Source organism: Felis catus, chromosome D4 (assembly GCF_018350175.1).
Source record: "Felis catus isolate Fca126 chromosome D4, F.catus_Fca126_mat1.0, whole genome shotgun sequence".
NCBI classification, from domain to species: Eukaryota; Metazoa; Chordata; class Mammalia; order Carnivora; family Felidae; genus Felis; species Felis catus.
In genome coordinates, this window is record NC_058380.1 from 16,626,739 (window position 1) to 16,642,804 (window position 16,066).

At 40.9% G+C, this 16,066-nt stretch overlaps 1 protein-coding gene and 1 pseudogene across 4 annotated transcripts in view; one reads left to right on the plus strand and one right to left on the minus strand.

Annotated features, from left to right (window-relative positions):
• The window catches only part of RORB (RAR related orphan receptor B), a 388,295-nt gene that overhangs the window by 311,554 nt on the left and 60,675 nt on the right, over positions 1 to 16,066 (plus strand). For all 4 annotated transcript variants that reach the window (XM_045042487.1, XM_019815772.3, XM_045042488.1 and 1 more), the window contains one exon: positions 13,205 to 13,290. In XM_045042487.1, the coding sequence (XP_044898422.1) occupies positions 13,205 to 13,290 (86 nt within the window). The remainder of the gene's footprint in view (positions 1 to 13,204; positions 13,291 to 16,066) is intronic.
• LOC102900046 lies at positions 199 to 3,778 on the minus strand (annotated as a pseudogene).

The window sequence follows — 16,066 nt, forward strand, 5'->3', positions numbered from 1 at the left end:
TCATGGTTCGTGGGTTCGAGCCCTGCATTAGGCTCTGGACTGACAGTGTGGAACCTGCTCAGGATTCTCTCTTTCACCCTTTCTCTCTCTCTCTCTCTCTCTCTCTCTCTCTCTCTCTCCCCCCCCCACTCTCTGCCCCTCCCCCACTTGCGTGTGCACTTTCTCTCTCTCTTTCTCAAAATAAATAAACTTTAAAAATAAAATGGAAGCTCTTGCAGATGATCCAAAACATGAGTGCCTAAAATCTGAGGGTTTTTTTTTTATTTATACAAATACTTTTATTTTGTTTTTAGATGTATATATAGCAGTATACATTTGAGTAAGAGGCTGCTCAAGTCTAGTAGGGGAAAGGTTACAAAAGATACATAAAAAATATTCATATCAAAAGCATGAGGATCCTTACATCCTTCTTAAAGAACAAGCACATTCTATACAAATGGAAGGGTCGGGACAAAGAATTTTAAAGTTCAAGAGCCTGTCATGGTAATGAGGTGCCAATAATGGACAAGAGGAGTCTTGCAGGCTTCTCTCTGACCAGTGCTCACTGAAGCCTCATTCGTTTTTCCGGGGGGCCTTTCGTGCTCCCTATCTGTTGGACGTTTTTCACGGTCTCCTTTTCCTCAGATTTAACAGTCTCTGGTATAGGCTCTGCCTCTTTCTTTGTCTGACCCACTGGGACAGGCTTTTCTCCAGACTTTTGCTACCCAAATTTGGGTGGAAATTTCTGCCTGAGGTCCAGGAGCAAAGCCTGCACACGTTGTCTCTGAAAAATAGAGCTTGGTTCTTCTTTCCTTTTGGCTTTAGGTTTGACTTTATCTTGCTCTTCACGATCTTTGAAGTGCCACCAATAACCTGGGAAGGATGGTATCGACAGTACAACACAGCTTCATCAAAAGCTGATTGAATGCCATGCACTGTAGTAAGCACCCTAGAGTTTACAACTGACCCCAGGTCTGGTGCCTGGTAGATCACTCCAGCAATGATACAGTAACCAGCCAGTGGGATAACTTGGGTAGAAGACTGCCGCTGTTGCTTCCAAATGATAAAAAAGAATGGGCTCTTGAGCGTGCAGAAAGATGTATTCCACTCCAACCATTTGATTTAATGTAAGCCTCTGCATTTTGACCACTTCATCGTTACATGTCCTGTCGTAGAAAGGATTACTTCTTTCTGAAATGTAATCCGGGACGTATCCACAGTTCAAAATGGGGATCCAGAACAGTCTACCCAAGAGATTCCCAGCAGCTTATCTTGGATATCCACGGCTGCCATAATTCCAAAAGCGCTCGCCTAAAATCTGAGTTCTTATAGTACAGTCACCGATGCCATTTTGCATCCAAAGTGTCCTCCCATAAGTGAAAACTCCCTAATGTCCTGTTGGAGTGTCTCTTCATACAAATTTTTCCCTAAACCAACCCTCTGATGGCAAAGAAAGTCTTTGAAGTAACTGTTCCTTTTCCATTTCATTCTGTCTCTCTCTCCTCTGTCTCTCTGACACGTAAAACAGATGTAAATATCTCATCTACGTTCTAAAGTTTGCTTATATAATCATTTTCTGCATCAGTGGCTGAGAGAATATGAAAAAAACAGATACGCTTATAAATATGAAAGGGTGACAAATAATGCCACTGTTTAGTTTTTGGTCATCCAAGCAAATTATAGGACATTATGAGCCAGTTAAATAACACTATTACATTAGGGGAAAAAATGTTAGTATGGTGCTAACATTCTGATAATATGTGGACATTGTCTTCATATGGGACAGTAATCCACCCAAATATCTCATGAGAGGATGGCATGCCATTTTTATTTTACAAGGTTTCCCTTTTCCAGAGCAAAGGCATTGATATTGGGTTCTGATCACTGCATTTTAGAATATAACTTAGTTCTTCTCCCTGTGGTCCTGCCTTGTCTCTTTTTTTTAAACATATTTCAAGAGATTTAGTCTTTCTTTTCCACCAAGCAGAGAGAGACAGATTTTTCTTGGTTTTGAACTCTCTGAACAGGTGCTGAGAACTTCAGGAATGGTCTCTACTGCTTCTACCAATGAAGAAAATGAGAAGTAGTATTGTGTGCTTTCCATCCCAAACTTGAGTCACTTGGGATTTTCTTGGGGTGTGTGTGTGTGTGTGTGTGTGTGTGTGTGTGTTTAGTGTTCCTGTTCCAACCTTTGAATTTTCAGATATATAATTTAATGTCTTTATTTTCATATTTATCACCTATGTCCCAGCTAACTGGCCTTTCCAAGTATTCTTGAAAAGAAAGTAGTGGCTCAGTCAGTTAAGCGTCCGACTTCACCTCAGGTCATGATCTCGCAGTTCGTGGGTTCGAGCCCCACGTCAGGCTCTGTGCTGACAGCTCAGAGCCTGGACCCTGTTTCACATTCTGTGTCTCCCTCTCTCTGCTCACCCCCCCCGCTCATGCTCTGTCTCTCTGTTTCAAAAATAAATAAAACATTAAGAAAGTGGTATATAAACCACCTCTTAGAGCACAGTGAACAGTAATACTCCATTGAGCCATATAAAATTGCCAATGCTGAGTGTTTCCTTGCATAAAAAAGTGACAATTTCCTGTAGTTCAGCCTGTTGTCTGTGACTACGTATGGAAAGCATAGTTGTATGATAATTCTGAAAGCATTCTGCCACTGTTTGCTGTCATTTAACCCCAATAACGAGCCCCCCCCAAATAAGTTTACATCCCTCATCTGGAATTTTATTCTCATCATTGAATTTTCCTCTTTCAATCTTTAGTCACCGATTTTAGGGGTGCCGTTTTCCTCCATAGTTACCACTTGAAGTCCTGCTCGCCATCTAAGAGGTGGCTCAAAAACACCTCATCCACAAACCTTCCAGGCTCCCCCCAGTTAAAATCAACATCTCTTCCCCATGTGCATCTAGCAGTCTCTGAGTCTGCCCTGTATTCAAATTATTTAGACCTGTGTGGGGCTGTCCAATCACTGTATTCATTTTGAAGATGGAAGTTTGAATGTGCATGTGTTTGTGGCCTGAAACAAATAAATATTTGCTGGAACAATTGTCTTAAAGTATCCCTTACTTGTGTTGGTTGGGCCGTCTCACATGATCCTCACTACCTCGAAAAAAGAAGTGCTTTTGTGGAATTATTTTAAATAAGTAATAGAATGTTGAATGTATTTCTAGATTTACAGAATAATTGAGTACAGTTCCGTATATCTACTCACCCCCACACACACATACAATTGTCCTCTATTATTAATACCTTGCATGAGTGTGATATATTTGTTACAAATGAGGAGCCAATCCTGATACATTATTAACTATAGTCTGTACTTTAAGGTTCACTCTTTGTGCTGTGTCTTTCTATGGGTCTCAGCAAATAGACAGACATGTGTCCATCTTCATATCATACAGAACAATTTCACACCCCCAACAATTCTCTCTGCCTCACCTACTTATGGTCCCCTCCATCCCCCAAATGACTTTTGTTTTACTGTGTCTATTTTGTCTTCTCCAAAATGTCATAGACTTGGAATTATATAGTGCATAACCTGTCCAGACTGCCTTCTTCACTTACCAGTATGCCTGTGTGGTTCTGCCATGATTTTTCATGGTTTGATAGGTCACCTTTTTTTTTTTTTTAAATCACTGAATAATACTCCTTGTCTGCATGCCCCCAGTTGGTTTATCCACTCACATGTGAAAGGACATCTTGTTTGGGGGGTGCCTGGGTGGCTCAGGCGTTTAAGTGTCCGACTCTTGATTTCGGTTTGGGCCATGATCTGATGGTTCGTGGGATCGAGCCCCACGTCGGGCTCTATGCTGACAGCGCTGGTGCCTGCTGGGGATTCTCTCTCTCTCCCCCTCTCTCTGCCCCTCCCCTGCTTGCACTCTCTCTCTCTCTCTCTCTAAATAAATAAATAAATAAATAAACATTTAAAAAATGTTTAAAAAGGGTATCTTGTTTGTGGGGCAAGTATGAATAAAGTTGCCATCAACATTAATACAGGTTTTTGTATGGACAGTTTTCAATTCGGTTGCTGGGTCTTAGGGTAAGACGATGTAGTTTTATAAGAAACTGTCAAACTGCCTTCCAAAGTGGCTGTCCCATTTTGCCTTCCCACCAGCAACAAATAAGCGCTCCTTTTGCTCTGCATCCTTGCCGGCATTTGGTGGTGTCAGTTTTTTAGATTTCGTCATTCTGATAAGCATGTAGTTGCATCACATTGTTGTTTTATTTTCTAATTCCCTAAAGACATAGGATGTTGAGCATCTCATCATACGCTTATTTGCCATCCATATACCTTCTTTGCTGAGGTGTATGGTTCTGGTCTTTGGCCCATTTTTTTTGAATTTGGAGAACTCTTTGAATATTTTGAATAAAAGCCCTCCATCAGATACATGCGCTACAATATTTTCTGTCTGTCTGTGATTTGTCTGTTCATACTCTTCATGCAATTTGATTTTTAACATAGAAAAGCTGTCTTTTTTTCATCTTCCCGAAACTGGGGTTTTTGCTCTTTTTGAGTTTTTCTCAAGGGCACGAAGCCTGCCTGAGCCACTCTGAGTCACCTGTGTAGAGTTCGCCATTCTTGTTCTCCTTCAGTGAAGGTGGTGTTTCACAAACATGAGCTTCCTGTTGAAGATTTCAGCTGTAAGGGAGACTAGAGAAAGGGGCTCAGAAACACACGAAGGAACTACCGAGAGACAGGCTTTTCCACGAAGCAAAATAATGGCTGTTTTCTTCTTGCTGTGACTGAAAACATTAACTAGCAAGAACGCATGTCTTCTTTTTTCAATACGAAGTTCTCCTCACATGGAGTTGTGGTTTGGGGACAGACAACCCTGAGACTTAAATTGTAGATTATCTTCCCTTTCTTTCTCCCAGAACTTCTCAGACTTCGCTGTGCATCCGAATCACAGAGATAATGTTATAATGCAGATTCTGATTATACTGGCCTAAGGTATAAGCAAGTGCCTGAATTTCTAGCAAGCGCCCAGGTGATGCTGTGCTGCTGGTCAGGGACCACGCTTTGAGTACTGTGGCTCAGGACAGCGTGATGATAGATGGGAGGAATATGACGAGTGGCCATCATGACCCCTGAGCTCCGTGTTACCTAATCTGCGTCCACGAGATGGGGCAGCTTTCCAAATGTATCATTTCCAGAATTACCACGGAGAGCTGAAATTCATTTCTGTTTCAAATATTGTTTCACCTCCTTACCGCCACCAAAAGAAGTAAAAAAAAAAAAATTGTGCAATTAAAATTTTTAAGTAGAAAAACTACCTTTGAAAGTCTTCTCAGGGGAGATTTTTTTCTGCCAGAGTATCCAGAGAGTCAGCTAATGGGCCAGACCCCAAGAGCAAGTCCACAGAAGAGGGAGGACGTACTACCACACAGTGTTACAGCATGAAGATGATGTAGACGCCATTCACAATCGTGAAATCTGTAAAGGAAACCGGGTACACTGGGTGTTAATTACAGCAATGCAAGATGTTTCTGGCTTTTCTTTCTTCTGCCTTGTCAGTTAATGACCAGGGCTTTTTGTAACTAACCCTTCAAGTGTCCTCCTGCCTTTTGAACAAAAGAGAAATACCTAACAGACAATAGCAGGAACTGCTTTTCTGGAATCCTGTGTAGTTTCTAATTTTCCTTAATGCCGGAGAAATTAAAAATGCCATTAGTTCTCAGAATAGCTACAACCATAATTACCTGGACATCACAGAACAGTTCTTCTCAAACTTCAATGCTGTCTGTCCTAGGAAGCTTGTTAAAAAGCAAATTCTGATTCAAATCGGTCTTAGGTAAATCTTGATTCTTTGCATTTCTAACATGCCCCCAGATCATGCCAATGCCATACAGAAGACATTACTGCTTTCATCCTGAATGATGTCAGGTTCTACACACACATTATCTTGTTATAATTAAAACTTTGATACGACAAGATGTGTTTAATGGGAATTAATTCATAATTTACGAGTTTAAAACCACTACGACTTTCAAGGGGGATATTTCCCTTATTATCAGTAATTGCTATTAATGATAATACTAATGGCTGCTACTGTCCTATGTTGGTCTCAATCTCTGTTATTTCAGTCTTCTGAAGAGTTAGCATAGGCGAACAATTCTTCGGGGCTGAAGGCTCCTATATAAGATAAGTCAACTCCCTTCGTAATAATCCTATAAATCATGCCTTTGAAAAAAATCATTTTTTGCCATTCTCATCTGAGCGTAATTTTTTTCTTACCCTAGTTTCCAATGACATGTAGTACAGGGATATAATAATAGAAAAATAAATCTTATCTATAGGTCGCTCAGAAGCTGTCTATCAACTGATGGGAAGTGAAGACTCACACAGACCACCACCCAGAATATTACAGAGGAGAGAGAGGAGAGGTTAAGATGAAAGGGAGATCCCAAATGCTGATAGAGGAATTGGAGGATTCTAGTAAGAATTAGAGTGCACTGAATTGCAAGCACTCTATGTGGCATTTAAGCAGGAAGCTGGGACTGAGATGCTGTGCGCCCGGAAGAGACGTACGTGAACACGTACCTGATCCAATGTCAGGAATCTCTTAGATTCACCACCTAGCATGACATCAAAGCTCAAAGACGCTTACTTCTTTTCCTAAGGGTCTCCTTTTCCCACGCTTCCATTCCGCCTCAATCTTGGGGCTCTTTTCTGATCACTCAAAACTTAGAGTGGAGCCAGATCTTAGAAATACTTGCTTCATCCTATAGGTTTGCTCTTAGGTGACAGCAGAAGATCGTATGCCTCATAAAGGCAGAAAGTTATCCATCTGCTAGTGAAGTGAGGGAGAAGCTACAATCAGGGGTTTCAATGTGGGCTTCCCACAAATGGTAGACAGTACAACTTGGGCTGCTGAAACCAAGCGCAGAGGGAATTTTCACCACAAGAGTCGTCCTTATTGGAAGTTTCGTATGTGCAAATTGTGTTTCTTTCAGACACTAAGAGTTTTTCCTGCACTGCCCACTTTTAGCAGAACTGTAAAATTCTGGGAAACAGGAACTGAGGAGCAAACCTAGTATCCAGGAATGGAAGTTATTGTGCACTGAATAGATGCCTCGTATTTCCCTTAAGGAAAAAAAAAAAAAAGGCAGAAAACAAGATGCTACAAGTATAGCCCAAACCAAAGGTCGGGAAACAGAGAGAGATTATTGGTCATTTCCTCGTATTTTCTTTTTTAATGTTTATTTATTTTTGAGAGAGAGAGAGAGACAGAGCATAAGTGGGAGAGGGGCAGCGAGAGACGGAGACATGGAATCCGAAGCAGGCTTCAGGCTCTGAGCTGTCAGCACAGAGCCCAATGTGGGGCTCGAACTCACAAACCGCGAGATCATGCCTCGTGCTGAAGTCGGACACTTAACTGACTGAGCCACCCAGTAGCCCCATCCTTTGTGTTTTCATATTACCACCTTGTGCCTGGGTCTCATTTCCTTTGCAGGTGATTTTCCTGCTGCAGAGAATTCCTGGCTCATGACTTGATTCGTTGAATCCTCAATGGGAGATCAGAATCTGACCATATCAGATTCTGACCATATCAGAATCACTTGGGGACCTATTCCAAAATATATACCCACCCTGATCTCAAGATTCTGATTACTACTCCTCAGCCCAAATATGGGAGATCAGTATTGTTTAAAGCCTTTTTTTTAATATAAAAAGGAATATGTCAAATCTCTTGGCTGTACTGAAAGAAAGAAAATCAGGATTACTGCTTTAAGGAGCTATACAACTTCTCTTTTGGTCTCTATAGAAAAAAAAAAATTTTTAAGTATTATCTGGACCTGGAACCTTTCCTCAATGGGCTTAAAATGCCCAGACTATAGAAGGGGCCAGGTTGAGTTATAGGGGATGAAATGGGGGAATGAGAGCCACAAGAACACATGCAATAAAAATGTTCACTTCGACCAGAAAGTGCCTGAACAGTCCACTGTGACTACCACTCCTGATGGATCCTTTTAAGAATTAAGGTATCTTAGGAACACCTGCGTCCCTTAGTTGGTCCTGTGACCAACTCTTGATTTTGTCTCAGGTCATGATCTCACAGTTCGTGGGTTCGAGCCCTGCATTGGGCTCTGGGTGGACAGCACCAGATCCTGCTTGGAAGTCTCTCTCTCCCTGTCTCTCTCTGCCCCTCCCCTGTTCATTCTCTCTCTCTCTCCCTCTCTCTCTCTCTCTCAAAATAAATAAGCTTAAAAAAAAAGAATTAAGGTATTTTGGTGCATCAAAGTGATGCATTTTCTGGTGAATGCATTAGCCTGGATTAGTTCATCTCACTTAACACCTGCATTCACCAGCAGGAGGTTCTGAGGGAGCAGAACAAAAAGACATGCACGTTTTGATAATCGGGAAGAACTGAACACACAGTGGCTTTGTGCAATGTTGTAAGGGGTGCTAAGCAAGGAAGGGCCTTCAGGAGGTGCTGGGGGGAGAGGAGAGACCCGCCATCTTCAAAGAAGACACAAACTGTGACTAGTTTATAGTTATTGAATAGGACCTTCCTGATAAATCATAGGGTGTTAAATTAATTGTACTTCATTAAGTGTTCTAATACAAGGTACAACATCAAATTAGTTTCAATATTTCATGATATTCTTTAAGAATATCATTTCCCCCAAAAACTTACATATGCTTTTGTATACAAAGAGATTTCATTGGTAAATGCAATGTTAAGTATAGTCTCCACAGAGGATTACCAATAGAAATAATATAAGAGAGCAGAAGATATAAGCAATGTAGAAAGTGAGAAAAGAGCGCACCTCGAGCCATCTCTCAGGGCCTGGGGGCTCCCCTACGTTTGTCGCTCAGAGAACGCTACCGTTGAATTGATCCATGAGTCATGCAAAAGGAGGAAAGTTGAACTTCCCCCACAGTTTCCTTAGAGCACCTTCATTGTCACAGCTGGGGGGGTCCAAGCCACCAAATCCTCCCTAGATGTTCAGCCTGAAGCCATGGCAAAGAGCATGCCACCGTGTCTGCATTCGCTGCAAGATCACTGCCCGGAAGACAGTGGCTGGAGTAATGGCTAGACATTTGGAAGGGGCAAACGTCGGAGCAATTACGTCATGCATTGTCCTCATCTTTGTCTGGAATACTCCGCCTTGAAGTATTATAAAATACATAGTATGAACTATGATGTTGTAGCTCAGAAGCAGTGTATTTTAAAGGAGCGCAAAGGAAAAGGATTAGTGCTTTCCATTATTTACGTTTATCTTCACCTAGAGCGCCCGGGTGGCTCAGTCATTAAGCATCTGTGGTTGGCTCAGGCCACGATCTCCCGGTTTGTGAGTTCGAGCCCCATATCAGGTGAGCTCAAACCCTGCTTCAGGTAAGGATGATCCCCACCTCGGGTAAAACACGAGCCCTGTTTGGGGTGAGCCCCATTTCTCTCTCTGTCTCTCTCTGCCCCTCGTGGGATTCTCTCTCTCTCTCTCTCTCTCTCTCTGCCCTTTGCTCACTTGCACTCTCTCTCTCTCTCTCTCTCTCAAAAAAAAAACAAAAACAAAAACAAAAAAACAGTATCTTCACCTGTAACAAACCTCATATGACCCATTCTGTCCTAATAGGTAAAGTGGCCATGGGTTTTCTGAACTGATAATCCCTCCCCACACATATCAACACACGTATGTCCTTTTAAGTGACTTCTTTCTCTTTAAAAATACTGTTAAAATGTTTATGGTTCTTCAGGATTACATGTTGAGCTAAGATAATAAATATGTATAAATATGCAGATACTCTACCGAATCATTCCTGATCCCATTTGTATTTTCCAAGTTGTATAAGATAACCTTTGTGGCTTTCAAAAACATCTTCTCACACCCTAGGGGGCAAATTACCTCTATTTTCATTTCCTTTAGAGTTAGATCATTTTATAATTAAGAACTTATTGAAGCAGATTCTCCCCACGTGTAAGTTACTCCCTGGGGAGTAATTTATGCAAAGAGCACCTCTGACTTAATATCATATAAGCTTAACAACTGTACAATGGATACCTGGTATTTTTAGTCAATTTTGTAATCATTGTAAAGAATCCACTGTGTGAAAGGTTATCGCTAAAAAAAAAAAAAGTACAAATTATGTATAGTGTCATTCATTTGTATTTTTTAAATAAGATTTTTAGTAAAGGAATAATAATGTGGCTTGTCATAATTCTCGTCCAATAGCATTAGAAATACCAGTTAGCAATGATTCTGACGCTGTTAAAAACTGACATTTTGTAGCTCTTCACTATTTGCAAGGCAGTTCTACATAAAATATCTCACTAAACTTCACAAATCTATGAAGTTTGTCAGCTAACTTTATAAACCAGGAAACAAAATAAGACTTTTATCTTACCTATGGACCCAATCATTATCAGGTTCGGGACAGGAATCCAGGAAAACAGAATAGAAATGACATCAGATCTCACATGTTTTCCCCATATCACAAAATCTTGAAAACAAATACTAGTTCATATAATCTGAAAGCTGAAAAAACAGAAGCACTAGAAATATTAGTCTAATAAGTATTTTAGTTGACTTTGTCTCGTCTCTTGATATTTTTTATCATTGTCTCTTTAGCTGGCACTATTAGAATAATACAGAAATTTAAAATTGTATTCATGTTGTGTCTCTGTGGTAAGCAGGGAAAGGGTCACAGAACAAAATATCAGGAAAATTGGCTAATTTCTGGTGGCCATCTCCCAAATCAACTCAAAGGCATCATTAACCGCTTGGATTCTGAGCTTTCTCATATGAAAAATAGGCCATAATGCTGAATTTTTTGCTTATAAAGATGATTTGAACATACCGTGAAATATTGAATTTCAAAAAAAATTTAAGATGCTCTCCTCAAGCTAAGTATTATCTTTTTTAAAATGTAAAATAATAAGACAATGAGGGTTATGTCTTGCATTTATCTGTTTTGTATATTCAAGGGTGAGAAACTGTAGAAAAGCATCCACATGGCAGATTGATGTACAAAGCATTTTGAGGCATATTTTGCATAATTATTTTAAATTGGGAACAGGAATAGCAGATCTTCCTGGTGTGTATAATTTTAACAACACTTAGAATACTACCAGAGACATAGGAATTACTACATTCTAAATAAAGTTTATCTCGTGGATTCATCCATAACCTCAATGCTGATGCCTTAAAATCATCTTTCCAGAGGGTTCTGTATACAGGTGCTTGCACATGCACACATGCAAACTGGAAATCCTGTCCCCCACCCCCACCATGTTCCATAAAGTGGCTGCCTTACCAACAATTCCATTTGTGTCAAACCAACTGTTGAACCTCATCCTAAGGGTGAAGCTAGAAGTCATCTTTGGGTTCTTCATCAGTTTCTACCTCTGTGTCCTTTCTTTCATTTATCTTCATAGAACTGTCCTTCTATTTGCTTCTCCCTCTCCCCTTATCCTGCCACTGACGTCTTCCACACTTCCATCTCCCGACACCGGGTTCGGAATAGCCTTTTAGTCTCCTGCCTGTTTCCAGTTAGCAAAGGTACCTGTCGTCACCCCGTTCCTTCCCTTGAACCCTTGTGGCCAGTGGTATCAGGTAGAAATTCCTCTGCTTAACTCCCAGGAGCTCCATAATCTCTTATCCCTCCCTCTACCCAACCATATGGCCCACGTCTGCAGTGGAGCCGAGGTGTTTGTCTCAACGATCACGAGCCACAGTCATTCCAGAAGTCCTTCATTCCATTCTGCTTGCAGAAACAGCCTTTTCCTTTCACTTCAGCCCAACAGTCTTCGGAATCAACCCTAATGTCTTCATCTCCACGAAATTATTTTCTTTGTATTGAAGTCATAGGAGCCACATGTTCTATCATTTTCTCCTGGTTTTTCCATGCATTAATTTTGTTTTATGAATGAAATAATCTGTGTCACTAATATATCTTGTGTCAACAACTTTTATTATTTTAGTGGACGTATGGAGTGTGCTCAATAAATATTGTCACCACTGACATACTCGAAGTAAACATCCAGCCACGTTATTTATAAAATCACGCCCTTCCATTTCAGCTTTGCTTTGTTTACTTATTTAAAATACTGTTGAAATAAGGCAGCATGATAACACTCAGTGACTTGATGTTTGAAGTGCAAAATAAGAAAACCGAAGTCACTGGTTCAAGGGATTTTTTTAGTCTAATTAATAACCAGGTCAGGTTTATTTTTTGAATGTGCTTTTTTTTTAATTTTTAAGTTTACTTGTCTATTTTGAGAGAGAGAGAGAGCAAGAGCATGTGCAAGTAGGGTAGGGGCAGAGAGAGAGAGAGAAGGAGAGAGACAGGATCCCAAGCAGGCTCCAGGCTCTGAGCTGTCAGTGCAGAGTCCGATACGGGGCTCAAACTCATGAACCGTGAGATCATGACCTGAGCTTAAATCAAGAGTCGGACACTTAACTGACTGAGCCACCCATGTGCCCCAATAACCGGGTCAGGTTTAAAAAGGAGAAAGCAGGGGTGCCTGGGTGGCTCAGTCGGTTGAGCATGCGACTCGTGGTTTCGGCTCAGGTCATGATCTCATGGTTTGTGAGTTCGAGCCCCACATCAAGCTCTGCACGGACAGCGCAGAGCCTGCTTGGGATTCTCTTTCTCCCTCTCTCTATCTCTTCCACTCCCCCTCAGCCTCTCACTCTGTCTCTTTCTCTTTCTCTCTCTCTCAACAATAAATAAAACAAACATTTTTAAAAAATAAATAAATAGGGGCGCCTGGGTGGCGCAGTCAGTTAAGCGTCCGACTTCAGCCAGGTCACAATCTCGCGGTCTGTGAGTTCGAGCCCCGCGTCGGGCTCTGGGCTGATGGCTCAGAGCCTGGAGCCTGTTTCTGATTCTGTGTCTCCCTCTCTGTCTTTGCCCCTCCCCCGTTCATGCTCTGTCTCTCTCTGTCCAAAAAATAATAATAAATAAACGTTGAAAATAAATAAATAAATAAATAAATAAATAAATAAATAAATAAAAAGGAGAAAGCAGTGAAGTAAGAGTTTAGAAGACTTCCAGTCCCTGGTTATATTTTGTAGTTTTCGAAAAACAAAGCAAACCTTGGTAGATGGACAGATACCTTTTCACTTAGAAGAAGATTCAGGAAGCCGGGCCAATAGTGGTGGGTGAGCCCACGCCAGGGTCTTCCAACACTCAGGTCGTGCCAGGGGGAGGTGGGGAGGGAGCCAGGCAAGCAAAAGGAAGAAGCTCAAAATGTCTGTTTTCCCCTTGCAGCACAAATTGAAGTGATACCATGCAAAATTTGTGGCGATAAGTCCTCCGGGATCCACTACGGAGTCATCACGTGCGAAGGCTGCAAGGTAGGGGGACTTTGACAGGACACTGCCAACAGCGTCTGTGTTTGCCCCAGGCATCCGTGTATGTCACCGTGCGCGTGGTGACATCTTTTTAAAGAGGGCCTGCTAAAGGATTCTTGTGCTTGCTGCTGACACTCGGGAATCTCTGCTTGGTGTGTGGGTGGGTTGGCTTCCCGTTCTTGGCCTTTCAGCTTTTTGTGATCGTCTAACTGGTCAACCGCGACTGGAAAATGGATTGTTATTTAAGAGCTTGAATATTCACATTTACAGAGATATAAATACTGCCTCCTGCCCTCTTTTAACTGTACTGCCTTCAGTAAACTCAAGGGCATTTATTACTGTATGAAACAACCAAAGGTTAAAGATGGCAAGCCAACGGCCTGTGTTTCCTTATCTGCTTACAAAAGAAGTTCAAGGTAACAGTTGCAATATGCATATGTTCATCCTTTATTCTCACATTCCAGAAAAGAAGAAGTAGAGTCGTGGAATGTTAGAAGGATACCAGATAATCTCTGAAGTAATTAAAAATTATCTGCCCCAACCTCCTCATTTTCAATGAGATAATGAAGTATAAACAAGATTATGTCATTTGGCCAACATCACTGATCTAGTTAGTGAAAAAGTATGGCCAAACACACAGGATTTTTCATTCTTGGTCCAGCGATCCCCTCCAAGGACATTGAACCAATCCTTCCAAAAACAGCCTAATTCCTATGAGCAAGATGCTCTTAAAATACAAAGTTGAAAATAGCAGTTAACAGAGACTTAATCTGAAATAAGGGAAACTTGAAACTTCACAGTAAGTGTTTAAAATTCTTCCTTAGAAGGAAAAACAAGAGAGACTAAGTGTCAAGGGGGAAATAAGAAACAATTCCACACCTAATTTCAAAGGGCAACGTGTCACCGGAACAAAATGCAGTGTAATCTGGGAGTGAAAAGTGATATGTTGGCGAAGTTATTGATGAAAACAATCATATTTTTGACCAAAGATGCAAGCAGGCAGGCGCCTGAGTGGCTCAGTCGGTTAAGCATCTGACTTCAGCTCAGGTCACGATTACAGTTTGTGAGTTCGAGCCTTGCGTTGGGCTCTGTGCTGACAGCTCAGAGCCTGGAGCCTGCTTCCGATTCTGTGTCTCCCTCTCTCTCTGCCCCTGCCCCACTTGTGTTCTCTCTGTATCTCTAATAAATAATTAAAACTTTAAAAAAAGTTTTTAAAAGATGCAAGCAGAAAGAATTTAATATCAGGAGACTGTGGGCACTGGCTGACTCAGTCCATAGAGCATGCGTTGTGAGTTCAAGTCCCACATTGGCTGTAGAGATTACTTAAAACATTTTGTAATTAAAAAAAAACAAATAAGTAGCCTGAAAGAGATGTAACACGATCACGGATTCTAAGGACTAATCTTAATCCTCACAGAGTCAAACGTACATGAGACAAAACATACCATAACTCTCCAGTAGTCATGCTATGAGAACACTTGACAAGGTCTTCATAATGGTCTCAAAAAGTATGAATTCTGAAATTGAAACTGAAGCAAAGAAAAGGAAAAGAAAGAAATGAAAGTAAAGTGGGAAGAGGACACAGAGAAGGGAGAATAACGTGAATGTAACTCGCCCATCGACATCCTGACCTCAAAGGTGATTAGTGATAATCCATATTTGAACATCCTGAGATATTCCTTGTATTCCTCTGTTTGCTCTGCGGACCTATGATTAAGAACTGCATGTTATCCACCTTGATGCAAAGTTTTCAACTCATCAGAAGACACAATAAGGCAAAATTCCTAATCAGCAATTTTTTACCCTCCTTAGAGTAAGCTATTACTACCTCGGGGAGGTAGGCAAATAGTTTTCTTCATAAATGCTAATAATTTCGGAATCCAAACCTTCCAGAGAAAGCATTTCCACTACTATGTTGGTTTAGTAGGTATTTTTAAGGCCTCTGGTCTAGTTTATTAAGTATCCACCAAGTATATATATTTTTAGATCAGTGTCACAGTGGAGATCTGTGTCATTGTGAAAGCTTTATTTGGAAAATGCCCGATTTCAAAATAGGAAGGTATGTTCCTGTTTTTTTTGTGTTTTTTTTTTTTAATTTTTTTTTTTTGACATTTATTTATTTTTGGGACAGAGAGAGACAGAGCATGAACGGGGGAGGGGCAGAGAGAGAGGGAGACACAGAATCGGAAACAGGCTCCAGGCTCTGAGCCATCAGCCCAGAGCCCGACACGGGGCTCGAACTCACGGACCGCGAGATCATGACCTGGCTGAAGTCGGACGCTTAACCGACTGCGCCACCCAGGCGCCCCGGTATGTTCCTGTTAAAAAGCAAAACATTTTACACAGAAGGTTTAACTAACCTTACAAATATATTCCATAGACCAACAGCTAAAACAAGTGTGTAGGGTACGGCCATCTTTTCTATTTAAAGCGGGAAACACAATCAAAGAAATTATGCTGCTATTTTGAAGCATACTCTGAAGTTTTAGTCAAAATGACATTTTACAGGGCACTACTTTTTTTTTTTTTATTTCATGGAAAAACCCACATTTGTAAATATGCTGTGTTTTTCACCAACTGGAAAACTCAAGAAATTCCGTTTAGAATAAGATGTCAGTGTCAGCGCATTCGGTATCAACCTCTGAATTTTCATAATACCATTCCGAGTCAACATGAACAACCCATTTTAAATAACATCAGTTCAGCTTGCGCACTTAATTCAAATTTCTATTCATTCAATAACATTTGAAACAGAATCTCTTTTTCGTGCCAAAAACCT